This window comes from Monodon monoceros, unplaced genomic scaffold, assembly GCF_005190385.1.
Source record: "Monodon monoceros isolate NGI ecotype Baffin Bay Population unplaced genomic scaffold, NGI_Narwhal_1 Super_Scaffold_9, whole genome shotgun sequence".
Lineage (NCBI taxonomy): Eukaryota > Metazoa > Chordata > Mammalia > Artiodactyla > Monodontidae > Monodon > Monodon monoceros.
In genome coordinates this window covers 39,053,037-39,079,984 of record NW_021703786.1, presented here as the reverse complement: position 1 = coordinate 39,079,984, position 26,948 = coordinate 39,053,037, and the positions used below count along the sequence as shown (strand labels likewise).

The window sequence follows — 26,948 nt, the reverse complement described above, 5'->3', positions numbered from 1 at the left end:
GAGGAGGAGGAGGGGGAGGAGGAGGGAGAGGAGGAGGAGGGGGAGGAGGAGGGGGGGGAGGAGGAGGGGGGAGGAGGAGGGGGAGGAGGAGGAGGGGGAGGGCAGGCCGGGGAGGCTTTGCTCCTGGGACACTCACCTCCCGGGCTTCCGTGGCCTTTGCTCGCCCACCGCCTCCTGGGAGCTGGCAGGAGGCAGCAGCGGGCTCGCCTTCCTTGAAGCAGCCCCTGAACCTTGGGGTATTTGCCGGACGACTTCTAGAGAGGAGTGGGGATGAGCTCTGAGCGGGCTCGCTGACAGGACCCCTCCCTGGCTAACTGACCTTCTGCCCCGTCTACACCTCCGCCCCATCCCCTCCCTCACCTTGATCATGTCGCCTACATGCCCCTGTCCCGCCTTGCTGGGGTGGGATGAGTCACGAACTAAGAGGTCCAGGTGCTGGAAGAGAAGGGGTGCTGATAGCAGCAGCCGGGGTGTCGGAGTCTGGGGTGACAAGTCCAGAAACGGGTATCTCACCTGGATTGGCACCATCCCATAATGCCTGCCCATCACCTCGGCCACGTGGACAAACATCTGGGGACGGGGCACAGGGGTCATGGCTGGGCCACTCCAAGGGCTGTGCCTCCCCTCCCCCTGGGCCACTGGAGGACACCCTCCCGGCTCCTGGCCCCAGGACCCTCCTACCTCTCCCCAACCAGGCACCTCCTGGTTTACCCTCTGCCCCCAACCCCCCAATCCTGCTCCAGGTCACAGAATCCTGGGCCAGAGCTGAAAGGCACCCCTGGCCTCATGGGCAGGGCAGGGACAGGGTTCAGCCCCAAGAGCAGCTGTCTCCTCACCTCCAGATATTCCAGGTCTGTATCTTTCAGCTCCTGGAAGGCCGTGAGGATCTGGAACCAAGGAGAACAAGGTGGAAGAGGGTCTGTGAAGGCAAAGAGACACTGGGAAGACCCCGGTGAGGAAGGACCCCCAGGCAGACCGTGGGGCTCAGGATGTGCGAGGGACCAGCCCGGGGGACCCCCGCAGCCTGCAGGGCAGGGCTGGCCTGGCCCGGCCCGAGGGGTGGAGGGCAGGCAGGGGAACGGTCCACAGACCTTCAGCTGCCCCAGGGACCTCCGACCCACCTTTAGGACCTTCACACTGACTGGAGGCACCCCCTTGCAGGGGTATCCCAAGAACCTGCGGGGATCCCAGACACAGGAGCCTCCGGGATAAAGGGGACGGTCCCCGGGGCTTGGAGGGCCAGACCCAGCTGGGATGGCCCTAGTGTGGGTGGCGAGAGCGGAGCAGGCCAGGCAGAGGGGCTGGGGGGCCTCACCTGGTAGGAGCTCAGCATGGAGGTGAGGGCGCAGAGCCGGGTCCTCGTTTCCCTGCTCAGTTCAGGGCTCATGGCGTCCCCCGTGTCCACCAGGAACACGGCCACCTGTGTGGAGGCAGGGGTGCACACTGAGGGGTCAGCCTGCCGCGCCCCCCAGGTGCCTCTGCCCGCCCCATCTTCTCGTCCCGGCCCCCAGAGATTTCCTGCCCGATTCCCTTCTCCGTGAGCCGGTCTGGACTCCTCTGCCCCTTCCCCCCTCACCTTCCTCCCCTCCTTCCCCAGCAGGAAGGGATGGCTCCACATCCAGAGGCCCCTGGTGAGGCTGTTGGCTCCCCACCGGAAGCCCTGTCCGGAGCACCCTTCCCTCGGCCAGCCGCCCTCGCCGGGCTCCTGTGGGGCAGAGAAGCAGAGCATCCATTGGCCCATCCGGCCCCCTCCCCTCCCCAAGCCAGGCTGGGTCCCTGCCCCCGCCCCCAGCCCCCGGCCCAGCCCTGCCCTCACCAGTCCGGGCAGGCCCTGAAGCAGGTGGTTCAGCAGGAAGGTCTTCCCTGAGTGCCGCTCTCCCAGGACAGCAAGGAGGCAGACGGGGGTGTCCCTGGCCAGCGGGTGCTTCAGGCAGCGGTTGACGGCCCCCATCCTCAGGATGAGGCCCCCGGAGGCGTTGACACGCACCAGCAGCAGCGGCTGGGCCCTCACCGCGCAGGTCTCCTGGGCACGGAGACAGGGCTCCCTGAGCTCCCAGGCTGGGGAGCGTCCCCCCCGAACTCCACCTCCCTCCGTGACATCCCAGTGTGAGGTCAAAGCCCCCGGCCGGGAGGAGGCCTGCGCACCTGCAGCGCAGTGGGCAGCGGCCTCCGCGGCAGGAGCTTCATCCTCTCCCCCAGGCCCCGGAGGCCCTTCTGCTTGCAGGTCTTGCGGCACTCGGGGCAGCAGGGTGGCCCGCAGCCGGGGACACGGTGGGTGCTGAAGCACCGCGGGCAGAAGTCGTGGCCACAGTCCAGAGAGATGGGCTCGCGCGGCCTCTCCAGGCAGATGGAGCAGGCGGGCGGCTCCCGGGGCGCCACAGGTCGGGACCCCAGCCCCAGGTCCAACTTGGGGAATGGTGCATGGGACCTGGGGGCGGTGTGCAGGGCGCGGGGACCCCAGGGCAGCAGTCAGAGGGAGCCTGAGACGGGGAAGCCTGGAGGGAGCCGTCTTGGGCAAGTTCCCGCCCAGGTCTGCCCCATTTCTAACGGTCCAGGAGGGAAGGATGGGGTGAAGAGACAAGATGGTGCACCCTGCCCGGAGCCTGGCACAGACGCCCACGGAAATCCTCCCCCAAGGCCTCCTGCTGCGAGGGGAGGGGGGGGGTCCCTCCAGGGGTCACTGACCTCTCCAGACCCCAAGGGGATCCCTTCTACTACCTCCCTCGGGCAGCGGGGACCATAAGGAGAGGCCTCCCGGGGTGCAGCAGGCGGCTCTTGGAAGATTCCAGCTCTGAGCTGGCATCTGCCTCACTGCAGCACCCACCTGGTTTTCCCATCCCTCCCTCCACAGCCTGGCGGACCCAGCCTCGTGCTCCCTCCCTGGGACAGGCATCCAGGCCCCAGTCCTGCCGCCAGGCCCTGCCACTTACCAACTGTTGCTGCTGTTGCCCATGAAGCTCTGTTTTCTCTCCTTGGAGAGAAAATTGGGGAGAAAAACAATCCCAAAAATGTTATTTAGAAGGGAATCCAGACTTCTATCTTCATTCTGGATTCCAGGTGCCCCCATCCTCCCTCTGCAGACCCAGTCCCCACCCCCAGGTCTCAGGACCAAAGACTCGCCTGTTTGCCAAGCCGGTGACAAAAGGAAATGACTGACAAGGCAGACCTCGGCATGGGAGGCTGGCGTGGGGAGAGGGTCCGGGAGAGGGTCCGGGAGCAGGCAGGACACCCAGGAGACCTTTGGCGGCGCTGAGGCTGGCTTCCCTCCCGGAAGGGCTGGCGGAGCTGTGGCCAGTGGAGGCTGGTGGGGGGGTCTCCCCAGAGGACACAAGTCGGCAGGGCTGGAAAATGGATGTGACAGTCGGGAAAGAGGAGGCTGCCTCTGGACTCACCCCAGGGGGAGGAGACAGGACTGCAGGAACCAGGGCTCCGGAGGGAGGGACGGAGCCGGGCCCAGAATCCCTGGCAGAGGCTGGGATGCAGGCAAGCCGGGGTGGTGAGTCGCCATGGAGACGGGAGGGAAAGATAAGGACAGGGAGGGGGAGGGTGGATGGAGAGGAAGCCATATGGGTGCGCGGTAGACACGGGACTAGGCTGGTACTGCCCCTGCTGGCCCAGCAGGGTTCTTCCGGGGCACCGGGCAGGGGGTGTAGAAGGCAGAGCTGTGGGAACGGGGAGAAAGCATGACCTGTGCTGACCTAGAGCCACGATGGCCTCCTTCCTCCCATGGATGGTCTCTGTACTGGGCACCTGCCAGGTGCGGGGCCCGTGATGCCACCCCACTGCCTGTGCGTGTCCCACCCCACTGCCTGCACGCCCCTCCCTCCAGGTTGTCCCAGCTGCGGCTTTCCTCAGCGCCCTGGGCTGTTCTGACGTCGGCTGCGTGTCCCCTGGTGTCTTCCTCCTCCAGTGACTTTCACCCTCATTCAAGCTTGTGACAGTTACCCCTGGCCCTTCTAACTGCCTCTCACCTGGGCTCCTCCCATCCACCCCCCAGTTCACGGCCAGCCCAGAGCCCTGAGCACAGCCGACCCCTCGCTGCGCAAACACCTGCCATGGCTCCCTAGTCCCATCGGATTGAAAGCCAAAGTTCCTGGTCTGCCTGAGCCTTCCCCGGCAGCCCTCCCTCCCCCGCCTCCACACCTTTGCCCAGTGTTCCCTGTGCCTGCAGTGGGGCCCCCATCCCTCCTGAGACCCTCGCAGGCCCAGCTCAGGGGCCGCCCCTCCCGCCTGGACGTGATCTTGCCCTCAGGTGGCCTGTGGCTTGTGGACCTGACCCGTGATGGGCTCTGGAGCCGGGCTGATGCGGCTCAACTCCCAGCTGACCCCTGCGAGCCGGGCCCCAGGTGCTGCCTTTCACTTCTCTGAGCTCTGAGGGGTCACAACTACATATGGAAAGCCACTTGCCAGGGGCTAAGAGTTATTCTTAAACCAGGATGCAGGGGGGTGGGATGGGACTCCTACCCTGGAGGCGGTCAGGCGAGACCACCATCAGCAGGCAGGGATGCCCCTGCAGCCCGGACGGAGGGCCTCTTAATCAAAGCAGAGACTCAAGCCCTCAAGGGGTTGAGAGCAAAGCCTCACTGGGCGGGGGCGGGGGGCGGGGTTCAGGGCCGTGTCCACTGCTCTCCTTCGAGGCCAAGTAGGTTTTCTCGGTCACACGGCCTCACATCCCTGGCAGACAGATGCGGGGAGAGAGCCTGGGCGCCTGACTCACGTGCACTCCAACCCCTGCCCTGTCCCAGCGTGAGACCCAGGAAGGGACTGACCTCTGGGAGCCTCCGTTTTCTCATCGCCAGGCAGAGATGTGGTAAAGCAGACGGGCACCCAGCCTTCCCCCAGCAACACTCCCTGGGCACCCGGCCCTCAGGGCACGTGTCCCACTGTGGGACAGGCCCCTGGTGGCCTGGCTCCAGCCCCTGACCTCCTGACCTCTGTTCCAGCTTCTGGGCTGGGAGGAGGGGGCTGGGGTGGGGCCAAAAATCCAGTCTCCAGACGGGGACCCTGTTTGGGGTGACTCTGGCTCCCCGGATGCAGGCAGGAGCTGCTTCACCAACCCCGGTGCACACGCACGCACACATGTGCACACACACACCATCACACGTGCCCTTCACGTCAATTCACACACACGCACACGGTCGGCATACTCCTCACCCGCACTGTGCACACGTGCCTTCACTGCCCTCCCTCGCCTGTGGACCCCAATCATGCACACACGTGAACGCGCCACACTTAGACTCACAACTGCACACATGCATATGCTCACTCATGAATGCTTACGCAAACACATTCACGTGTGCACCAAGGCCTTCACGCTCGTGTACACTTACACTCGAGCTCACAGTCCCACAGGGACACACACACACTCGTACCCACAGGCACACGAGCTCACCCTCAACCTCACAACCTATGAGGAGGTACTGTTTCACTCTCATTTCACAGATGACAAAACTGAGGCCAGAGAGGTTAAGTCTCTTTCCAAAGGTCACACCGCTGTGAGTGACGGTGCTGGGATCCCGACCCAGGCCGTCAGTCCGCCCGCCTAGCCACCCAGCCACCCCTGTATCCGTCCATCTTCTCATCCATCAGCCTCCAGCGTGTCTGCCCATCCAGTCATCCGTCCTTACACTTCTCCGTCCAGAGGACAGGTATTTACTGAGCACATCACACCCGGCAGGACGCAGGCCCTGAGTACAGGCTGGTGAACACTTGGGGTGCCTCCAGTCGAGCAGGGGAGGAAGAAGGGTCCCTAGACGAGTCCTGAGGGATACGCTCTCTGCCGAGGGCTGTGGGGAGAGGCGGCTGTGAGCACGGAGCGAAGGCAGGGCACTGGGGTCTGGACACGTGGGGAGGTCGGGCCTGAAGGATGAACAGCAGTGGCAGGCAAAGGTGCGGCGGGTGGGAGGGCAACGCTCTGGCACGGAGACCGAGAGGGGAAGGAGGGGAGGCCGGGGGGCGGGGCACGCGGGCCCCGCCCTGTGGAGCCACAGGCCTCTCTGGGTGCTGTTAGGTGTGCTGAGCCCCGAACTTGGCTGCCTTCACGCCCAGGACTCTCCGCCCCTGCCCTCACCCAGGCCTCACCCAGGCGCGTCCGTGCCAGGCCGCCTCGTGTGAGCACCAGAGACCCGGTCGGGCCGCTGTCGGGGGAGGAGGACAGGGTCCTAGAGCCGTGGGATGACAGAGCTGGAGGGAGGTGCCCTGTTCAGCTGCCACCTTCTAGCTTCGAATAAAGACCAAGGTGAAGCCAAGCATGGTGTGGAATTCCTGCTTTTGTGGAGAGAAAACAAGGTTTCTACTTCCTGGACGGTCCCTCCCAGGGCCACCAGTCCCCTCCCATCAAGGTGGCCCCCGCCCTGCCCTGAGACAGCCGCTGGTATTGAAAGGCCCCCTCCACGCCCCCCCCCCACCATCACCGCTGGCCATCGTTACACGTGGTGTGTAGTTTCCACCTCTGTGTTCAGAGCTGGTGGGGGGGCAGTCAGCAGAGGGGCGCCCAGGCCAGCCCTGAACCCTATGCTGGGCAGGACACAGTCCAGGCGCTGGCGAGGCCAGGCCCACTGTGGCTGCCCAGGACCCTGACCCTGACCCTGGCTCCGCTCCCTCTCCTGCCAGCTGCCAGGGACTTCCCATCGCAGCAGGAAAGTCCCGAGTCCCTAGCCTCCCGTTCGGAGCCCCCCGCATGAGTTCATCCCCAGCTCCCTGAAATAATTTTCAGAACAGAACAACCATTGGACACCTGCTTAGCAATTTAGGGTCACGATGCCTTGCCAAGAGCTGCCTTCACTGATTCCCACAGAACAGAGACAGCCCGGCGTCTTGAGCTGGGAAACAGGCTTGGGCGCGGGGCGACCGTCCAACTGGGTGAGGCCCCAAGTCTGGGCTTCACTCAGACTTGGGGCCGCTGAGGCTCAGTCTTGCAGGATGGGTGGGAGTTAACCCCCCTTCGTGAAAGGTGCTGGGTGAGGGTGGGTGTTCCAGGCATGGGGAGCAGCCTGTGCAGAGGCCGGGCTGGGGTCAGTGCTGGGGAGTAGGGCAGGGTCCGGGGACCGAGGTGGCGGTCAGCAGAGCACAGACATTGGAGGGACATGGGGCAGATTTCAGACTTTCCTTGCATGACAATGGGAACCGTAAACGATTCTAAGCAGGAGGTGTGTGAGCAGATTTGTGTTCTGGAACCATCGCTTTGCCCACACAGACACACTGGAGGAGACCTGGCTGCTCTGGGCGGCATTTAACTGGGCCTGAAACCCATCCCCTAGGGACAGCCGTCCAGAGCATTGCTAAGTTTTGCTGTAACAGACAGCAGTCAGAGTCACACAGAAGCTTCCACGGCCTGGGGCGGCCCAATGACATGTGCTGAATGTCAGGAAAGGAGTAGAGAAGCCACAATTCCAACACGGGGGACAGGAAGGTGGGCTGCAGGGGCAGGACACACAAGACGGGGGCACTCATTGATGTGGTGACAGCAAGTGACATTGGTGGAGCTGGAAGTCCCCCCAGCGCCTTTCTGAGGTTCGCACCAGTGGGTGGGCGGTCCTTGGCGGCTGGCGGCCAACCAGCCCTCACACACCATCTGCCCTCAAACTCGAGCCCAGACCTGGCTCCCGGCCCCTCCCCCCGCGCCACCCCATTCAGACTCCCAGCCGCCCACCAGGTCTGGAACATCCAGGCAGTGGGCCAGGATGCTGAGGGACAAGGCCACCTGGCCCCTGAGGAGCAGACTCCCCACCAGACTCCGCCCAGCTGGACCCGGCCCCCCAGACCCCTCCAAGGTGAGAGGCAGCGCCTCGCAGCTGGACAGCCAGCCAGACTGAATGGGGCCGGGGGCCCCTGCGGTCCAGGCCTCTATATCCAGACCTCTACTGGCCAGGTGGCCTAGACGAAGGCCACCCCCCAGATGGGCCGGACCAGCTGGAGGGCCCTGGACAGCACCCAGGCCTCGGCTCAAACACCAACCCTGCCCAGCTCACCGGGCCCGGTCACTCCCCTCACTCAAGCTCAGTGTCCCAGCAGTAAAACTAAAGATAATCACTCCCGTGCGGGGTTATTGCGGAGAGCCCGGCATGCAGCCGGTGCTTAATAAATGTCAGCTGCTGATGCGCTGTGGAGGCGAGCCTGGGCTCACCTCACTGTGCCCGCGTCTCCCCAGGCGCCTGCCCCCTGCCTGGGCTCTCAGGCCTCCCTCCTGGGGCCTGACCCCTCCTCTGTGAAATAAAAAGCCAAGAGATGCCTACAGAGGCAGAACCTTCCGGGGTACTTAGGTCGTGAGGACGATGCCCCACAGATAAAGTACTGTTTCAGCAGTTTACTGCTGATAAGAACGATCGCACATATTTACTGGGCTCCTAAAATATGCTGAGTCCTGTAAACAACAGGCTCTCCAGTTCTCCCCGATTTCCTCTAAAGGTGGAGACATTGCTCCACTTTACAGATGAGGAAACTGAGGCTACCCAGGTGCTCATAGCCACGCCCGCCTTCCGCTGGCCTCCCTCCCTGACTCTCTTTCTCTCTCACACACACAACGTTCCTCCTTCCTCTCTCAACCCCTCCCTGGGCAGAAGCAGCCACCAGGGGCTCAGCAATCCACCACATAGCCTGTCTGCTGACAAAATGAGTGTGGAGTGAGATTAGGTTAACAGGAAATGACCAGCTGACCCTGAGGTCAGGAAGGAGGGTGTCCAAAGGCTGGAGTTTGCTTCTGCTTTCCGACAATGAGTCTGGCAGCAGAAAGAGCAGGAGTCCCCACCCAGATCGGAGCAGCTGGTCCAGACTGCTCGGTCCCAGTGGCCATCCTGCTGCCAGAGGCGCGGAGGTGGTCAGCTGAGAGGCCTGAGCAGGCTTGGGAGCCGCCCACGGGGCTCGGGCCAGCCCTGCCCATCCACAGTGGCCATCAGGGACAGACCAGGGCCTGAGAGCCTCAGCCACCCCTCCCTCCCCCACCTCTCACATACCTACCCTCCACCCCCAGCCAGGCCGGTTTTGGGGGTTTTTTAATCTATCTATCTATTTATTTATTTTTGGCTGCGTTGGGTCTTCGTTGCTGCACGTGGGCTTTAGCTGGGGGGAACATAAAACGGTGTAGCCACTCTGGAGAACACTCTGGCAGAGTGGTCAGAACTACCTTATGACCCAGCCATTGCACTCCTGGGCCTTTTCCCCAGAGAAATGCTCCCACAGAATGTTCACACAAAAACCTGTACATGAATGTTTATAACAGCTTTATAAACAAAGTTTATGGCAAAACACTGGAAACCACCCAGCTATCCTTCAACAGGTAAATGATTAAACAAAGCAGCAGGTCCAAATGGAGAGCACAGCTTGGCAATAAAGGGGAAGGAACTAGTGACACACACAGTGACCTGGATGCATCTCTAGAGAATTATGTTGGATGAAAAAAGCCAAGCCCGAAAGGTTAGATGTTGTATGATTCCATTTATATGACATTCTTGAAGTGACAAATTACAGAAATGGAGACCAATTAGTGGTTGCTGGGAGGGTTAAGGAGAGGGTCGGGGTGCAGGGAAGTAAGCGTGCACATCATGGCGCCGCAGGGCGGACCCTGCTGTCCTGGAAACGTCCTGCATCTGACTGAATCCATGTCGTTATCCGGGTTGTGATACTGAAGGACGGTTTTACAAGATGTTCCCATTGGAGGAAACTGGGTACAAGATACCTGGGCTCTCTCTCTATCAGTTTGTACAACTGTATGTGAATCTACCATTATCTCAGGATTAAAAGTCTAAGTTAAAAATAAAAGTAAATAACAATCTAAAGGAAGGGTGTCCCTTCCTGCTTAAAATTGGACACCGCCTTTCTGTGGCCGGTAGGGTAGTCTAATGCTCCCTCCCCACGTGGCCTGCTCACCACCTCGAGTCCCCCCACCCCCCACAGCCCTCCCCTCCTCCAGCCCCTCGCTCACTCCTCCCAAGCTCGGAGCCACCTTGCCCGAATCTCAACCACTGCGAGCGGCCCAGAGAGGCCCCTCAGCTGACCACGCTCCCTCCGCCGTCCAGCCACTCCTTCTCATCCTCAGGACTCTGCTGAGACTCCCGGCCCCCTGCATGGCCCTCCCGGGGGAGCGGTCCCCTTGCTTGCCCAGCACACAGCCCCTCAGGGGCCACACGCTGGGCCTGCACGGAAGGCTGCCGCTGCATGTGTTGGTGGGACCCCAGGACGATCCCGCAAAAGAGCCCCTGTCTGCTGAGGTGCCCTGACTCAGTGCGGTCACCAAGCCCAGAGGGCCACCAGCCCAGCCCCCGGGCAGAAGCACAAAACTAGGGGGAGTGGGGCTTTGTCCATGAGCGTCCACAATGAGCCAGGCTGGAAATGATGCAAATGCCCACCACGGGACAGTGTTAAGCAAAGGCGGGGGGGGGTGGGGGGAGGCCTGCATGCAGTGAGGCCCCAGGGAGCACAGCTCAGACGTGAGGGTCCCCGTGGTCTCCAAGGAGCACATGGAGCTTCATCTCTGCGGTCACATCCACTGACTCTGACCAAGTGAGAAAGGAAAACTGACATCCAAAAATGTGTATCTGGGGGCTTTCCGGGTGGCGCAGTGGTTGGGAGTCCGCCTGCCGATGCAGGGGACGCGGGTTCGTGCCCCGGTCCAGGAGGGTCCCGCGTGCCGCGGAGCGGCTGGGCCCGTGGGCCGTGGCCGCTGGGCCTGTGCGTCTGGAGCCTGTGCTCCGCGGCGGGAGAGGCCACGGCAGTGAGAGGCCCGTGTACCGCAAAAAAAAAAAAAAAAAGTGTATTTGGGACTTCCCTGGTGGCGCAGTGGTTAAGACTCCACACTCCCAACACAAGGGGCCCGGGTTCGATCCCTGGCCCGAGAACTAGATCCCACATGCACGCCACAACTAAGGAGCCCGCCTGCCGCAACTAAGATCCAACACAACCAAATAAATTAAATAAATAAAATAAAATAGTATCCCTACTACAAGACAAAATTTTTTTAAAAAACACAAAAACGTGTATTCATCAATTCGCTTAAAACAACAACAATAAGTCATCATGTGCTTACATAAATATTTCCATAAAAATAACCACATTTCCCAACACAGAAGAGCAGTGAGAAGGACGGTGCCAGCTCGCCTGACTGTGAGTCTCTGCGCCCTGGCTGCATTGGAGCAGCCGGGCTCTCGCGTCTTGTTCTTCGTTCAGTCTTGAGAAGCCCCATGTCGCAGGCTCTGCAAACTCTATCCCACTCCCCGGAAAACCAGGGCAGAGAGAGCAGATAACACACTAGCATTTTTACTGCAAAACTCCTTCCGATCTCTCGGACACCCTGAAGGGGCCTGGGAGACCCTCAGGGACCCCAGATGACACTCTTGAGAACCACGACATGGAACTAGAAAACAACAAGCTATTGTGTTGAGCGAAAAACCAGACACCCGAAGAATATGTGCTGAATTATGCCTCTATTCATAGGAGGTTTGGGAACAAGCAAAACCACTGCAAGATGAGAGCAGTCAGAATAGTGCCTCCCTCGGGCTGGGGAGGGGGACCCACAAACGGGACCTTCTGGGGGCTGGAAACCTTGTCTCCCGACCTAGGGGCGGTGACACAGCAGTTCACCCAGGTAAAACTTGGTGGAGCTGCACCCCTGCCCACGTGATCACTAACCTCAATAAAAAGGAAAACTGTAACAGCAGGCTGATACGCCTTGGACTCGGCTTCAGCTTCGTTAGAAATGCCAGGACGTGTCCACCCTTCAGTTTGTAAGGATTAGAGGCCACCTGTGGGGGTCCCAGCCCCCAAGGGCATGCCCACTCCCCATTAGAGCCAAGATCACCCTGGTGCAGCCAGGGCAGACCTGAGAGGTCACGGGACACCCACTGGCAAGGCCACCGCTGGACCAGGGAGACCGGGGGCCCGGGTGACACAGCCCTTCCCCACCCCTCCTGGCCCCTCTCTGCTGGGTGCTGGGCAGGGCACCTGCCCTGCGCTCTCACCGGGTCTGCATCAGGCAGGGGCATGACAACCAGCTGGGGATTTTCTTCCCCCAGTGAGTCTGTCTTTTGACTCAAGACCAGCTCTCTTTGTAGGAAAAGAGAAGAACGGGCTCTTATTTCTGCCTCAGGCAAGAAGCAGACTTGGTGTAACCACAGAAAGACAATTAGGAACTGGGCCTTGGAATTCTCCACGGCCCTCCCTTCCCAATGTTTACTATTACACAAGCCAAAGTCTGTCCTGCATCAACACTCCTCTGACCCTCTCCTGCGTCCCCACTTGTCCTCTCTGCCCGGCCAGCCAGCTGGCGCCCGTCCCTCAAATGCAGCTGCACACTCCCACCCCAGGGCCTTTGCACATGCTGCCTCTTTCACTCAGACTGCTCTTCACTCGAATATCCTCACAGTTCCCTCCCTCTGCCCCCCGCCCCCACCCCGCGGGTCTTCATTCCAGGGGTCGGCGCTCCAATTGGCCCCTCTCCCCAGCATCTGTCAGTGAGTCTCTATCAGGGCCCACCCATCTCGTGTCTATAGACAGCCTCGGGGGCAGAGGTGAAGACTCCCGTCTGAGCCCACATGGTTCCCAAAGCCTGAAATGTTTCGTGTCTGGTCGTTTACAGAACACAGCTGCCGACCCAGCCTTAGTTCCTCCTGGCCTCTCACTGAGCCTTCCCGGCCCCAACTTCCCTAACTTCAATCACCTTCAATCACCAGCTCAAGTGTGTCTTGTTTTCCCTCATTACGTTCGTCCCCACCCAGCAGGCTGCCAGCCGACCCCTGCGTCCTGCTTGTCGTCTTGTGCGTCCCCTCCCCGACGTGGGCAGGTGGTCCACCGGGTCTACTCCTGGGCGCATCCCAGTCACCCCGGGGCAGAAGCGCGCCAGGCCCTGGAGACGGATACTGAGCGTGCGGGCGTCCATCTCCGTCCCCCTAAACTTCCCACATCGTGAGCGCCGGGAAGGGGCACACTGTTCCACGTGGTGACTGGCGTGGAGCAGGCGCCCCATAAAAGCTGAGGGATGCAGGGGTGCACATGCGTGAGGACGTGCGTGTGCGTGTGTGTGTGTCTGTGCTTGGTCAGAACCAACAGTGGTGACGAGGACCCTTGCTAGACAGAATTCTGTGCCCGTCAGTCCTTCCCATCCGGAGGAATGACACATGGGACGAGAGTCCGGGATTCCAACCCCACGCTCCTCCACTCTGCGGTTTTTACTAAATCATCTCCAGGAAGGAGTGTGAAGTGCAGGGTGCTTCCAGAAAGCAACACCACCCTTGTTCCAGCCTGCCGGCCTCCCCGTGCTGTGTGCAGACCCCCTGCACCTGCCCTGCCTCTCCCCTCGCCGTCGCCCCCCAGCGGCACCCTCTCCGGGGGTGCTGGGCCCCAGAACCCAGGCTTCTTCTCTCCAGCGGGGGCCGGCACCTGGGCAGACAGCTGCTCCCACCCCAGCAACAGCACCTCAAGGTGGGGGCGGGGGATGAATCAGTGGAGCGTGGAGGACCTCTAGGGCAGGAAAACTATTCTAGACGATGCTTCGATGGTGGATACGTGTCATTATACGTTCATCTAAGCCCACAGAGTGTACAGCAGCAGGAGTGAACCCTCACGTCAACTATGGACTCTGGGTGAGGATGACGAGGTGTGGGTGCAGGTCCCGTCTGGTGGGATCGTTGCTGGGGGGCCGTGTGCACGTCGGGGCGGGGGGTACACGGGAAACCCCTGTGCCTTCCTCTTGGTTTTGCTGTGACCCTAAAAGTACTCTAAAAAACAAAGTCTGGTATTTTTAAAGGAGCAACTGTTGAACTGTGTGCTTACAGCGCATGGATTTTACGATCTGTAAGTTATACTCCTGCAACCGAGCAGCAAGGACCCTATGGGGCCTTCCCAGGAAAGGCCGTCCGAGGCCATGACCTCTGCCTGCCTCTTGTTGGCAGAAAAACTTTAGCCTCCTGGGCTTTCCCTGAATTCCAAAGAATAAATTTAATCAGAGAAATGAGAAAATGCAGAAACAAAGGAAAAAAGTCAAGTAAGACGAAATAATAATAGTTTAGCCATAAAACAAGTCAAGGACCTTTAGTTCCTCCTCAAGGGCTGTAGATAACATCCTGAGCCATATCCTTGAGCTGTTTTGCAGACACCGAAACCCCCCACCAGGTGGAAGAAGTTAATTGCATGCTGACCACCAGCACGTAGACCCCAGACAGGTTGGAACCAGAAGGTTGACTGAGATTCCGGAAACATGACCCTTTTATCCCACCACCAACCAATCAGAATAATGTCCAAGAGCTGGTCACACACCCCTCGACCCCCTCCTTCACTCTGTCTTTATAAACCCCCCCTGAAAGCCCTGAGGGAGTTCGGGTTCTCCTTGTGGCCCTGAAGTTAACGCTGCACTTTCCTTCACCGCAACCTGGTGTCAGCAGGTCGGCTTTAACACTCGTGGGCGAGCACACCTGAGTTTGGTTCAGTACCACCCCCATAAATCATTTTTAGAATTAAAAACGGAGATGGAAAATGCCAGAGAAAAGATAAGAACAAGTAAGGATCCATTCGGGAGGCCCAGTATCAACTAATAAAATAATTGGGAAGAGAACAGAGAAAACGGAGGGGAAGGAAACAGGAATGAACAGGTGACAGAGACAAACTTACCCAGGAGGAGGACACAGGCCTCCCCGTGTGGAAGGGCCACCAAGTGGCCACACGGCGAAACAGGAGGAACCACCAGACTCCTCCGACACCAGGGTGGACGCTGCTGCTCTCCAAAAAGGGCCTTCAAGCACCCTTTTACCCCGAAGATGTGCACCCATTCATTTGATTACATTAAAACCAAATCCCCAAACCTCCATCTGTGTTTCCTTCCCAGCACACAGCGTCCACACAATTCACACATCGAAATGAAGCCACGCTCCTAAGTTACATGAGGCCCAGACACCCCAACCCCAAAGGCCTCCGGGTCCACCTCGAAGGTCTAAGCCCAGCACCAATCCACCCCCCGCCCCGTCCCCCATGCGTCTTCTCTCAGCCACATTCTGAGGTCCGCCACTGAACTTGCCCCAAACCAGAACAAGGTGGGGGAGGGACGACACCAAATCCCTCCTAATTTCCTCCCTTTCAAGAAGGAAAACACGGGAGGGAAGGAGCCCACACCCCGGACGGCCCCCATCAGTCGGGACCCATGCTGGTGACACCTCTCCCGCGTGGCCCCCTCCCCGCCCCCCTGCCCACCACACAGCACCTTCTCAAGTTCTCCCCTCTGGCTCCAGGACGGCTGAGGTTGTGTGTCTGTTCACCGCTGCCTGCACGGGGGTTATGGGCTGGCCTGTGTCCCCCGAAAGCCACCTGCTGAAGCCGACCCCAGGGCGGGCCTGATGCGGTCTGACCTCACACCCCAAGGGACACCACACCCTCGTCCTGCGGTAAACCACCAGGGCCCTGCCCCTTCCCGCGGCCTCTGGGGAGGGGCCCAGGGCTGGCAGCTCGGCCAGACCCCTCCTTCCTTCCGACAGGCATCCCAGTCTCCCTCGGAGCCGCTCATTCCGCCTGGGTTGGAGGACGTACCCTCTGCAGCGGGAGACGTGGGGGTCTCGTCCTTAGCTGTGGTCTGAGACACTCCACAGGCTGCTGGGCTTTCAGGACAAAACCAAAGACCTTTGTCAACCAGAGTCCTGACTGGAAACTAAGGCAGACTCAGCTGTTTTGTAGAGCATTCCATGAAGGGATGGTCACCTGGATGTGGGCCTTAAGGAAACCAGCATCGGGGGCGTCAAGGCACCCGGGGCCCTCCTGGGCTGCAGGGATAAGGGGAGGAGATGGGTTGTCAGGGCCAGCGAAGGGGTTATGGGGGGAGCCGTCCCTGGGGGTGCGGAGGGAGCACAGCCATGAGCAGACTGCGGTCCTGGGCGGGACAGGGCCTGGGGGGGAACACCCGAACCTCTCTCCCCGCTTGTCCTGCCAGTGCCTCCCACTGGCCGAATCCTGCTGGAAGCTGGGGCCACAGGAACAGTGGTGCCCTGGGGACAGAGCAGGACAGAGAAAGGTGGAGTGGAGAGGCGAACGCCAAGGAGGTGGGCAAGAGACCCATGCAAGGCCCATGGGATGGGAGCCCTCACCTCCTGGAACCAGCTCTGCAGCAGACAGGCCTGCCCAGCGGGCAGCAGCGTCCTGACAGACCATCCCCTCCATGCCCACCACTCCGCAGCCTCGGAGCCCCTCACTGCCACCCACCCCCGCTCAGGCAGCCGCCTGCCCCGACAACGCCTGTCAGAGAAGCCCCTCACCTACCGCACGGGTGTCTTCCTCAGACCCCTAACAATGGGCAGAGCGAACCAGGCGCCAGGAGGGCCGAGACCCAAACTCAGAGATTGCGGCCCAAGCGGAGCCAACGTGACTCAGCACCTCGCCTGCAAGGTCACCACCGCCAACCAGCCTGGGACCGGGGACCAGACGCCTCCGGGTGACCAGCACCCCAAGAACGGAGTGCCCCTGCCCCTGCTCGAGTTAGCCCCTCCCAAAGTGGAGCCCAGGGCCGTGCATTACGTTAGCTAAACCAACCAACTGCACCCTCATTCCAGGCAGGGGGACCCCCAGACACGGGAAGAAATTTCCACGCTGGGCAGCCAATGAACGTGCCCACTGATACGGGCCCCTTTCAGTGCGTCCAAGGGTTTCCCTCAGACACTGTCTTCAGAGGGAGGACTGACTCACGGTACCTGTGGCCAAATTTCTTTCCCTGAAGAGTTAAACCAAGCCTCAACCACACCCAGCAAGCACAGTGCCTGCTTTGCACACCCACATATATTAAGTTTTTAAGAAAAAACTAATAGGCAAACTATGATACGACATCGTTGCTTGATTCTTTCTCTTGCCGTTTTCGTTTTTGGTTTGGGCGGGGGGGGGGTTCCTATGTTTATTAGTTGTACTCTGCAGAAGTCTTTGATACTCGACTTAGGACATGTTTTATTATTTGTTTTGATGACTGATTTTTCATTATTTTCCTTTCTGTAGCCTGTGCTAAAATTAGCTGGCATTTGCTGAAAAGAGAGATGTTTTGGAATTAGATTCAGCTGTGTGTAACAGGAAACAACCAAAGAGGCTTAAACTAGATAGAAGTTTCTTTCTCTGCCATGTAAAAGAGGGCTGGAGAAGGGCAGTCCAGAGCTGGCTTTGGCCCTGCTCCACGATCCTCCCTGATCACCTCCCACCACCCCCTGAAGGGGCCTCCTCCTCACTGTCCAAGGTGGCAGCCAGAGCGCCAGCCATCATGCCCAGGAACAGGACAGAGGACCGGAGGAAGAGGGCATAGCTGCTGCCTTTGCACCACATCTGTTTGCATTTTCTTGGCCACAATTCAGACATGTGGCTTCACCAAGGGAAGCTGGACAGTCAGGCCAGCTAAGAATCAGGACCTCACTACTCAGGACTAGGGGAAGAATGGCTATCGAGAGGAAGGCTACCATCTCCTCCACAGACAAGGATAAAAATCACATTTAAGGCAATCCGTTCACGGAAGAACAACTACTACACTTATGACGATGACAGCACCCAGTTACTGAACAGTTACCAACTGTGGGCCCTGTGCTAGGCACCTGAGATCTGTTACCCAATCCTCACACAGGCCTCTGAAGGACAGACCATGACCACACTTGCTCTACAGAGGAGCAAACCGAGGCACAGAGAGGCTAGGTGACTTGTCCAAGGTCACCCAGCTAACAGGTGGCACAACGTGGATCTGAATGCAGGCAGCTGGCTCCAGGTCCCCCAGGACAACTCTCACCAGCACTTACAGAACCGGGGCCAGCTGGGTGCACCCAAGGGGCCACAGACTCAGGAGTGAGGAGGGGGCCCGGGGCCAGAGCTGCTCTCTTACTCTGAGCCTCTGCACGTCTCATCCACTCTACAAATGCTCGTCCCCGACATGCGTGACGTGTGCGATGAACTGCCTGGTGCCTGTGTTTGCGGCTCCGTGGGCAGCCAGTACCCGGCAGGTGCTCCGAAGACACCTGACCTGAGTGGACGCAGGCTCCACGCGGGGTCGAGACGCAGCCCCTGCCCTCCAGCACTCAAGGCCAAGTAAGGAGATGGGCGGCCGCGCGGGGAACAGAGCCGGCTCAGGCAGGGCCTCCATGCGACAAGCCTGGTGAGGCCGAGCTGTACTTTGTGAGTCACAAGCAGTCAGGTTGTAAGGCCCTCGAGGTAGGCCTCAGCCACACTTCACATTCCTCTCAAATCCAAGGTGAGAAGTGTAGGCTCAGCCCTGAGGCCACAGGGAGGCTGAAGCAGGGGGTGGCAGGGCGGCCCCCAGGGGAGACCATCCTGGCAGCCTGTGCCGAGGACTCTGCCGGACTGGGGCAGGGAAAGGGTGGCTGGAGGCTGAGGGGGCCGGACAGGAGCAGGCGGCCTTTCAGGGCTGAGGAAACTGGCTGAGAGGGGCCGAGGGGCGTCTGAGGTGGGACGGGAGCCGAGTGAAGGCATTTGGAAGAAGGGGCTGCGGCTAGAGGAAGAAAAGCACAGGAGGCCTCTGGGGGAGGGGGAAGGAGGGGGCCTGAGGGGTGCTGGAAGGGGCTGGAAGGGGCCCCGGCTCAAGCTGGCCGAGAGCACTTGGATGCCTACAGGCTGTGCTCACGGCTCAGCAATGTCCCGGGCCTGCCAGGATACGCCTGGCCGCTGCCCCTGCCCCCCAGCCCCAGCCCCCGGTCCCACATCAGGAGCTCTGGAGCTGCCCCCCACCCCACCTTCCGCTCCCCAGAACCCAGACATACCCCCCCAACCTCAGCCTTTCCCCAGCGACGACGGCTAATGAAACCCAGGCCAGGGAAGGAGAGGGAGAAAACAAACAGACGTGGGCAGGGGGGCCGTCAGGAGGCGGGGCAGGGGCTGGGGGTGCCAGTCGGGGGGAGGCCGGGCCGGTCTGAGCCCTGGGGCGTGGACTTCCGCCCACTTTGCCCCGCAGGGCTAATGAGGCCCAGGTGGTCCCTTGGCTGGGGCCCACTTCCCGGCGCCACTGACAGTGTAAGTGGATGCCGGTTCTGTGCCGGGGGAGGGGGAGAGGGGGCTCTGCAGCCACAGGGGCGGGGCTGGAGCGGCTGGCCGGGGGCCCAGCACATAACTCTGGGCCGGCTCAGTCTGGGGCGCAGTCTGGGGCAGCAGACACCCAGCCGCTTGGAGCCCAGCTGGCAGCATGAAGGTACCGGGCCGGGGCGGGGGCCTCGGAGCCACAGGGGACTGAACCCACCCTGCAGAGAGGACCCTTGCCAGGCAGGGGGCTGTGAAGGGACGGGGCTCAGTCCAGGGGAGGTGTGGAGGCAGAAGCGCAGACCAGGGGCTCCTGGCAGGGCTGGTTCGTCTGAGGGGCAAATGCAGAGGGGGCGGGGGCTCTGGGGCTGGGCGGGTGACCCTGTTCTCCTGTCGTCAGGCCCTTCTGGCTCTGCCGCTGCTGCTGCTTCTCTGCACTGGCCCCTGCGTCCCCCAACTCTTGGGGATCCGCGGAGATGGTAAGCTGCCGCACTCGCACAGCCCACAGGCTGGGCGAGGGGGCTGTCCCGAGCATCGCAGCTGGGAGTCGGGCCCCAGGGCTGAGCGTGTAAGAGGGGACAGGTGGGCCAGACGGTATGCGCCCCCAGCTCGGGGAGGGAGGTGAAGGGGGGGCCAGGGGGGCGGAGGTGGCTGGTGTGCCTCAGGCCCCTTCTCCTCACCCCGCCCCCAGCTCTGGAGAGGTCATGCCTACAGCAGCCCCTGGACTGCGACGACATCTACGCCCAGGGCTACCAGGCGGATGGCGTGTACCTCATCTACCCCTCGGGCCCCAGCGTGCCTGTGCCCGTCTTCTGTGACATGACCACCGAGGGTGGAAAGTGGACGGTGAGTGGAGGGGGGGGCACGGAGGCCAAGCCGCACAGCTGTGAGCCTGCGACTTCGTCTCTAAAGCAGGAACGATACAGCACAGTTTGTGCGCCTCTGCCACCACAGACTCCTAGATGCTTAAGGTAGGTTAGTGCCTGTAATCCTCACAATAATCCTGGGAGCAAGGTTACAAATGAGGAACCAAAACCCAGAGAGGTGCAGTAACTTGCCCAAGGGCACACAGCCGGCGCCGGACTCAACCCCAGGCGCCTCAATTCTAGAACGCCCCCTTCACCGCTTCCTGCTCTCGGCAGCCGCTCCCCGAGGGGCCTGGTGCCGGCACGCGCCTCACCTCGGCCCCCGGTGTGGTCCTCGCCCGGGTGAGGCCCCAGCCCCCTGGCCCCTCGAGCGTCCAGGCCCATCCTCTCTGCTCCAGGTTTTCCAGAAGAGATTCAACGGCTCAGTGAGCTTCTTCCGGGGCTGGAACGACTACAAGCTGGGCTTTGGCCGCGCCGATGGGGAGTACTGGCTGGGTAAGGCGGGGGCCCGGCAGGCTGGGGGCCCCCAGAGCCAGGTCCCCGCTGACCGGCACGCCCCCCGCCCCCTCCCAGGGCTGCAGAACCTGCACCTCCTGACACTGAAGCAGAAGTATGAGCTGCGGGTGGACCTGGAGGACTTCGAGAACAACACGGCCTTCGCCAAGTACACCGACTTCTCCATCTCGCCCAACGCAGTCAGCGCCGAGGAGGACGGCTACAGCCTCCACGTGTCGGGCTTCGAGGACGGCGGGGCAGGTACCCACTCCCGCCAGCCGCGGAGGGGCTGGGGGGAGGCCGGGCTGCCCCCGCGCCCAGGCGGCCCCGCGGGCTGCGGACGCACAGCTACCCAGCGTCTGGCTCGGGAGAGGCCCCGTCCCCAGGCTGCCCCTCCCCTCCGCCAGGCGACTCCCTGTCCTACCACAGCGGCCAGAAGTTCTCCACCTTCGACCGGGACCAGGACCTCTTCGTGCAGAACTGCGCGGCCCTCTCGTCGGGCGCCTTCTGGTTCCGCAGCTGCCACTTCGCCAACCTCAACGGCTTCTACCTCGGCGGCTCCCACCTCTCCTACGCCAACGGCATCAACTGGGCCCAGTGGAAGGGCTTCTACTACTCCCTCAAGCGCACTGAGATGAAGATCCGCCGGGCCTGAGGCGCCGGCCCCGCCTCGCGGCCCCGTCCCCCGCCCTGCCGCCCCGCCCCAGCCCCGCTGCCCTCGGCGCCCGCGTCTCCCGGGGGCCCTGTGGCTCCAGCCCAACCGCTCCCCTCACACCCACGACGCCCAGCTCTCGCCCGGGCCTCCGCTCCCCTCCACCCGGCTACACGTCGGCGGCCTCCCAGACCTCCGGAAAGCACCGCCACCCGGCCTGGACTCGGACCCCGTCCGGAAGGCTGCGGGCCGGTGTCCCACCTTAGCTGGCTTCCCGACTGCGGCCTCCACCAGGGCCCCGCGCCGGGAGACCGGAGGCGCAGTCCGACCCACTCCCGGCACACGCCAGGCCACCTGCGTGTGGCCGCCACCGCCACGCCCTAGCAGTCCCGCCAGCCAGCAGAGAACCTCCCATCCTTCACCTCCCTCCCAGCGGCGAGCACCACGGGCCCCCAGCCGCGTCTCACTCTCACGCTCACGCTCAGCTTCCCCCGCCTGCCCGTCCCAGGCACCCAGAGCTCGACACCCAAACCGTATCTCACCCCAGCTACCGCAAGCCACACTAGAACAGCCACAGCCAAGGTAGGCACAGATTGTGAGGTCCCCCCACCCGCCCCGGGGGGGGGAGTCTGACCATGCGAGGTGGTAGAGGGCAACCTCTGTGGGGCTGGGAGCAAGTGGGGAGTGGAGATCTTAATAAACCTCAGGACCTGAATGAACTGGCCTTGGCTGTTGTGCACGCAGATGCGTTTGCTTGGCCCCCAAGCTCTGGTTCCCCCACTGATGGCACCCTGCCCTTAACTCCAGAAACACGCCCTGGAGACAGGCACTAAAGGGAACCTTATATTTCACAGGCTTCGTTTTGATGGCAAAAAAAATTGTGTAATAATAATAATGTAATAATAATAAAAAAAATACAATACTGAAAAGTATCGCTCCGGGGGGGGGGGGTAGGGGTTGCCCCTCCTGCCGTGGCTCGTGCTGGCTCAGGTGGCCGCTTAAGGCCGCAGGGTGGGTCTGAGATGAACCTGCAGAATAATCCGAGCTGAGCTTCCCCTGTCAGGCCCGGGGCTCCAGCCCTCGAGAATGGTCCTGCGGATCTTGGAGCTGGGTCTGCCCCTGGCAGCAAGGCACAGACTGCGGGCCTCAGGGCTCCTGGAGGTCAGGCAGGTCAGCCAGCAGCATGGGGGAGTCCATCTGGATCTCACGCTGCAGGGACTCGATGTCAGCAGGGTTTATGCCGTGGCCCTCGAGCCAGTCGGCGAGCAGGGACGCTGAGAGCGAGGCTGAGTCGGCCTGGCTGAGGGCGGCAAGGGGGAGAGCGGGGTGAGGGGCTCCTCCTGTGCTGGCAGCCCCTAGCCATAGCCCATTCTGGAGTCCCGGCCCAGCTCTTACCCGTCCTGTGGCCCGTCAGCCACGCCCATGTCGAAAGACTGGTTTAGGAATTCCTCCAGGTCAAAGCCAACGCCATAGCCCGCTCCACTGCCCTTTGGGGTGCCGGAGAACACGGGGGGCAAGGGGTCCTCCACCTGCAGGGGATGACGGCAGCTTACAATGTGGGAACCACCCAGCGCCAACTGAGGTCTGCAGGGCACCCCACCCTGACACTGCCCTCAAGTGGGCCTGGACACCTGTGGTGACAGCCCCAGCCTCAACAAACACTGAGTGCGGGCTGGGGTCTCCAACGACCGGCCCATCAGCACTACGCTCCTTCTGCGAGCGAGCAGGCAGGCTAGGAGAGCTCGAGCCCGGTCTGCCGCTCCGCTGCACGGGACCAGGACACACAACAGCCTCTCCTGCCCCCAGCGACCTCCCAAGCCCACCTCCCCTGGATTCAGATCCAGGCATCCCCACGGCCAGGCCTCTCCCCTCACCTGCGACTTGGACAGCTGCTGGGTCACCAGGGTGACGTCGGGTGATTCAGAGGTGGAGGGCTGAGGGGCCCCCCCGGGGTCTGGAGGGGGTGGGCCAGAGGGGAAGTAAGGCAGAACGCTCGGGGCGCTGGCGCCAGGCAGCCCAGGGGGGGGGCCCCAGCGGCCGGGGGGCCAGGAGGCCGGAGGAGGCGGTGGTCTGGGGTGGAGCGGCCGCAGGCCCAGCAGGTGGGCAGGCAGGCTGTGGCGGGGGGGCCGCAGGCGGGCTGCGGGGCCGGGCGGGGGTCGGCGTGGGCGCGGGGGCCGGGGGCCGGGCCATGCGAGTCCAGCGCTCCAGCAGGCTGCGGTCGTTGTCGCTGAGCACCAGGCCGGCCAGGGGGTCGGCGGAGGGGCCCCCGGAGGCCCCGGCGCCCCGCTCCTTGCGCTCCCGCTCCTGCCGTCGCTTCTCCCGCTCCTTGGCCCGCTCCTGCCGTCGCCGCCGCTTCTCCTCCCGCTCCCGCTGGCGCTCCTGGGCTGTCACCGGCTTCCGAGGCTCGGGAGCTTCCAGGGGGGCGCTGGGGCCATCTGCGGAGAAGACGGGAGGGTGGCGGTAAGAACCTGTCCAGGCCTGGGGCCCCTCTGCCTCTCGCTCCCCAGCCAGCCGCGGCCTCTGCCAGGCACCTCGGAGCCGGCTCCGCAAGGACTTGAGCAGGGCGGCCTTGAGGGCAGCCTTGGTGTTGTCTGAGATGGCTCCCTCCCTCTTCGGAGGGGCTGGTTCACTGGCCGGCGGGGGCGGCTGCAGGGTCAGATCGATGGTGTCGGGCGCAGGGCCGGGGCATGGCAGTGGGGCCGGCGGAGGGGACTCCATGGCACAGTCCCCACTGGGAGCCCAGGGACTGGGCATCTCAACATCGGGGCAGCCGGGCTCACTGGCCACGGGCTGCAGGGAAGGCTGGAAGCGGATCTGCTGGCGGATGCCCTCGCGCCGTGCGTGGAAGTCTTCGATCTCGGCCACGATAGCCTCCTTAATGCGTTCCCGTGTGAGGGCTTCGCGGTCAAAGGCAAAGTCAAAGGGCGGGGCGCAGTCAGGCTCGTCGTCGGGGTCGTGGTACTTGGCCAGGAAGGGGTGGCGAAGGGCGGCAGCTGCTGAGATGCGGGCACTGGGCTCAAAACGCAGCATGCGCCCCAGCAGGGAGAGGGCCTGGCGGTCGGCACCCGGGTACACCGCCTCCCAGGGCACAGGCTGGCGTGGCGGCAGGCTCTGGATGTAGGCCCGCACCCTCTCAGCCCCCACGGCCTGAATCACGGCCGGCGACGGGGTGCCCAGCACCATCATGATCAGCTGTAGCTGGTGCACATAGTTTTTGCCTGGGAAGAGCTGGCGGCGGGCCAGCATCTCCCCAAAAATGCAGCCCACGGACCACAGGTCGATAGCCTGCGTGTACTCGTGCAGCGAGAGCATGAGTTCGGGGGCACGGTACCAGCGCGTGGCCACATACTCAGTCATGAAGTACTGGTGCTCGGCGGGCGAGGTGCACAAGCCTCGGGCCATGCCAAAGTCCCCGATCTTGAGCTCGCAGTTCTCGTTCACCAGCAGGTTGGAGGGCTTGAGGTCGCGATGGATGACCTGAGCCGAGTGCATGTACTTGAGGCCCCGCAGCAGCTGGTACAGGAAGTAGCGCACATGCTCCAGCGTCAACGGCTGCGAGGAGTGGATGATCTGGTGCAGGTCACTCTCCATCAGGTCCAGAACCACATAGCTGAGGGGCAGGGGAGACAGGCAGGGGCTGTCTTGCCCACCCTCCAGCCCCAACCTCACCACGCCCTCCCGCTCCAGACAGGTCATGGCCTTACTCTCAGACTCTGCAGGGGCCACCCACTGGGTACGAAAATTCTAGATTCTCTACCACTCTTCCATTAACTTAAGTGAAGTGAAATCGCTTTTCTCTCCAGATCTAGTGTCACCATCAGAGCAAAGGTCGGGTTGGACTAAACCAGGCTGGCCAACATGTTTTGTTCGGGAGCCCTCTCCATTGTTTGGTAGTGGCTGCTTGAAAGACTATGATGAAAACTGTAAAGTCGTCTCCATTTTCTGTAGGACAGTGTTCTGTGATTGACTAGTGATGTCTGCTATGGGAATAAAAAGATACAGATACAGAATGAACGTCCTACGTTTGCCAAGCTACATACTGAGGTCCTGTAAAACCGTTACTTCTGCATTCTTCTTGAGGAATCACATGTATCCCCGGCAAAGCCCTAAGGGAGCACTGATCCTAGAATCGCAGGAATTTTCCCAGCCTGCCCTACATTAGGTTCAGCTACCCTTCTAAAACTTCAGCAATATGGCCCCAGCGTTCAGAAAAGGTCCCTGCTCGGTCTCCCTCTTCCATCCCCGCTCCTTACACAGATTTGAACTCGCCATAGGGCACAGTGGGCCTCAGGATGTCCTTGATGGCGATGATGTTGTCGTGCTTGAAGTGTTTGAGGATCTTCAGCTCCCTGAGGGTCCGCTTGGCATTGGTCACCACGTCAAAAGCGTTAGGGATCTTCTTAATGGCCACCTGCTGACCTGGGGAACAGGGGAAAAGCAGATGCCACAAGGTACCTTGGTTAGCTGCAGAGCAGCACAAGGCCCCTTTCAATACCTCCCTTTGCGGACGCAAGTGACAACAGCTACCACTTACGGAGTACCTACTTTGTGCCAGGCTCTGTGCTAAGCAGAGTACGTATGTTATCAGGTTTTCCCTTCACCTCCTTCCTGAGGCAGGTACTCACAGCTCAAAGTTAGAGATATGGAGACCGGGGCTCAGCAGCTTGCTGGGCATTGCACGGCTAGTTAGTGGTAGACTCTAGACTCTCACACCTGTGCTCACTCTGCCTCCCTACACTCTGCATCTCAGACCTCATCCATCCCACCACCAACCCCGAGCGCCAGTCTCTGGCTCCAGAACACACTCTGGAGAGCCTCCATTCGGGTCTAACCCGGACTGTCACCTAAGGAGGAAGTAGGCTGATGCGCTGGCAGAGCCACCAGAGTTTCAGAGACCCGAGCCCAATACAGAGGCCGGCCCCCAGAGGCACCCAACCCATGCTTGCTGACTTGACCCAGAATTCACATCCCAGCGTCCCCTATGGCTGCTTGGGACGGGGCGGGTCTCAGCCCCCGGGAACCGGTTTCCACACGGGCGAGCAAGGCCGGGCGGGTCGCTCACCGGTGAGGCGGCGGCGCGCGGAGGACACCACCCCATAGGCCCCGTTGCCGATGGTCTCGATGATCTCGTACTCGTCCCCCACGTCGAAGGTCACGTCGAAGGAGCGCGCCTTCAGCAGGGCCAGGTTCTTGGCCGCCACGGAGGCGGCGGGGCCGGTAGGTTCCGCCTTCCCCGGCCCGGGGGGCTCTCCGGAGCCATCCTCGCCGTCGTCCTCCTTCAGGGGCTCAGCCATGGCGTCTGCGTGGGGACGCGGGCGAGCAGGGGCCCGGCCCCGGACTCAGGGGGCCCCCCGGAGCCTCCAGGCCCGCAGGCCGAGCGGCTCACGCACCCCGTGTCCCGCACCCGCGGGAGCCCGGAGCTCAGGCCCGCGCGGGACGCGGGGTCGGCGGTGGGGGAGGCGCAGCGAGGCGCGGTCCAGGAAGAAAGCGAGGGGCGGGGCGCCCGCTCTCCTCGGTCGGCACTCGGCGGATGGCGCTTCACCCCGATGCCGCCCAGGCCCTCGGAGGTCCCGGCTCCCCGGCTCCCCGGCGTCGCCGGCTTTCAGTCCCCGGGTCGGGGTGATGGGTGGGACCCAAAGACCCACTCGCTCACTGGGTCGGGCCGCCGCCACCGCCACCACCTCAGCAGCGCGCGGTCTCCCGTCCCGCCCCCCAAGACCACGCCTCCGCAGGCTCTGGCCAATCCGTGAACAGTCTCCGCGGAGGTGCCCACCCCTTCCACTTGCTGCGTCCAATCAGCGCCCACCGGCCAAGGAAGCCGCGCCTCCACCCGCGCCCGCGCCGCTGTCCAGTCCCCCGGCGGGAGCCGCCCAACCCGCGCTCGGCTTTCGCAGCGGCTCTGCGGCCTGGTGCCCTCCTCGGACGCATGCGCGCTGGCAGCCCCGGGCGCCGCGAGACTGGAAAGCACCGCCCCTGCG

At 62.1% G+C, this 26,948-nt stretch overlaps 3 protein-coding genes across 7 annotated transcripts in view; 1 reads left to right on the top strand and 2 right to left on the bottom strand.

Moving 5' to 3' along the window:
• Positions 1-4,950, bottom strand: part of RNF112 (ring finger protein 112) — a 12,052-nt gene extending 7,102 nt beyond the window's left edge. For 2 of the 3 annotated variants that reach the window (XM_029213022.1, XM_029213023.1), the window contains exons 1-10: positions 3,121-4,094; positions 2,931-2,971; positions 2,146-2,428; positions 1,817-2,023; positions 1,577-1,705; positions 1,316-1,420; positions 837-887; positions 514-570; positions 361-435; positions 137-254 (exon numbers count right to left, since the gene is read on the bottom strand). In XM_029213022.1, coding sequence (XP_029068855.1) covers positions 137-254; positions 361-435; positions 514-570; positions 837-887; positions 1,316-1,420; positions 1,577-1,705; positions 1,817-2,023; positions 2,146-2,428; positions 2,931-2,971; positions 3,121-3,174 — 1,120 coding nt within the window. In that variant the 5' untranslated portion in view covers positions 3,175-4,094. Of the gene's footprint in view, positions 1-136; positions 255-360; positions 436-513; positions 571-836; positions 888-1,315; positions 1,421-1,576; positions 1,706-1,816; positions 2,024-2,145; positions 2,429-2,930; positions 2,972-3,120; positions 4,095-4,769 lie in introns of those variants that run through there. The other variant, XM_029213024.1, reaches the window with a different exon arrangement.
• A 14,102-nt stretch (positions 4,951-19,052) lies between these two features.
• Positions 19,053-21,685, top strand: MFAP4 (microfibril associated protein 4). Of its 3 annotated transcripts, XM_029212695.1 has the most exons (6): positions 19,053-19,129; positions 19,358-19,436; positions 19,649-19,803; positions 20,222-20,318; positions 20,397-20,579; positions 20,726-21,685. In XM_029212695.1, exons 1-6 carry the CDS (start codon positions 19,124-19,126, stop codon positions 20,971-20,973), a joined length of 768 nt encoding a protein of 255 aa, XP_029068528.1. In that variant the 5' UTR covers positions 19,053-19,123; the 3' UTR covers positions 20,974-21,685. The 3 variants fall into 3 exon arrangements, with proteins under 3 accessions (XP_029068528.1, XP_029068529.1, XP_029068527.1); XM_029212696.1 differs by having other exon boundaries at positions 19,100-19,129; positions 19,649-20,318; positions 20,748-21,685; XM_029212694.1 differs by having other exon boundaries at positions 19,111-19,129; positions 19,649-20,318.
• Positions 21,686-21,893: 208 nt separating this feature from the next.
• MAPK7 (mitogen-activated protein kinase 7) lies at positions 21,894-26,660 on the bottom strand. The gene is given in 7 exon segments (XM_029212693.1): positions 21,894-22,270; positions 22,366-22,499; positions 22,845-23,000; positions 23,002-23,405; positions 23,502-24,580; positions 25,224-25,389; positions 26,033-26,660. Coding segments are annotated over 7 exon segments (2,325 nt in total). The 5' UTR covers positions 26,265-26,660; the 3' UTR covers positions 21,894-22,116.
• Between the last annotated feature and the right edge of the window lie 288 nt (positions 26,661-26,948).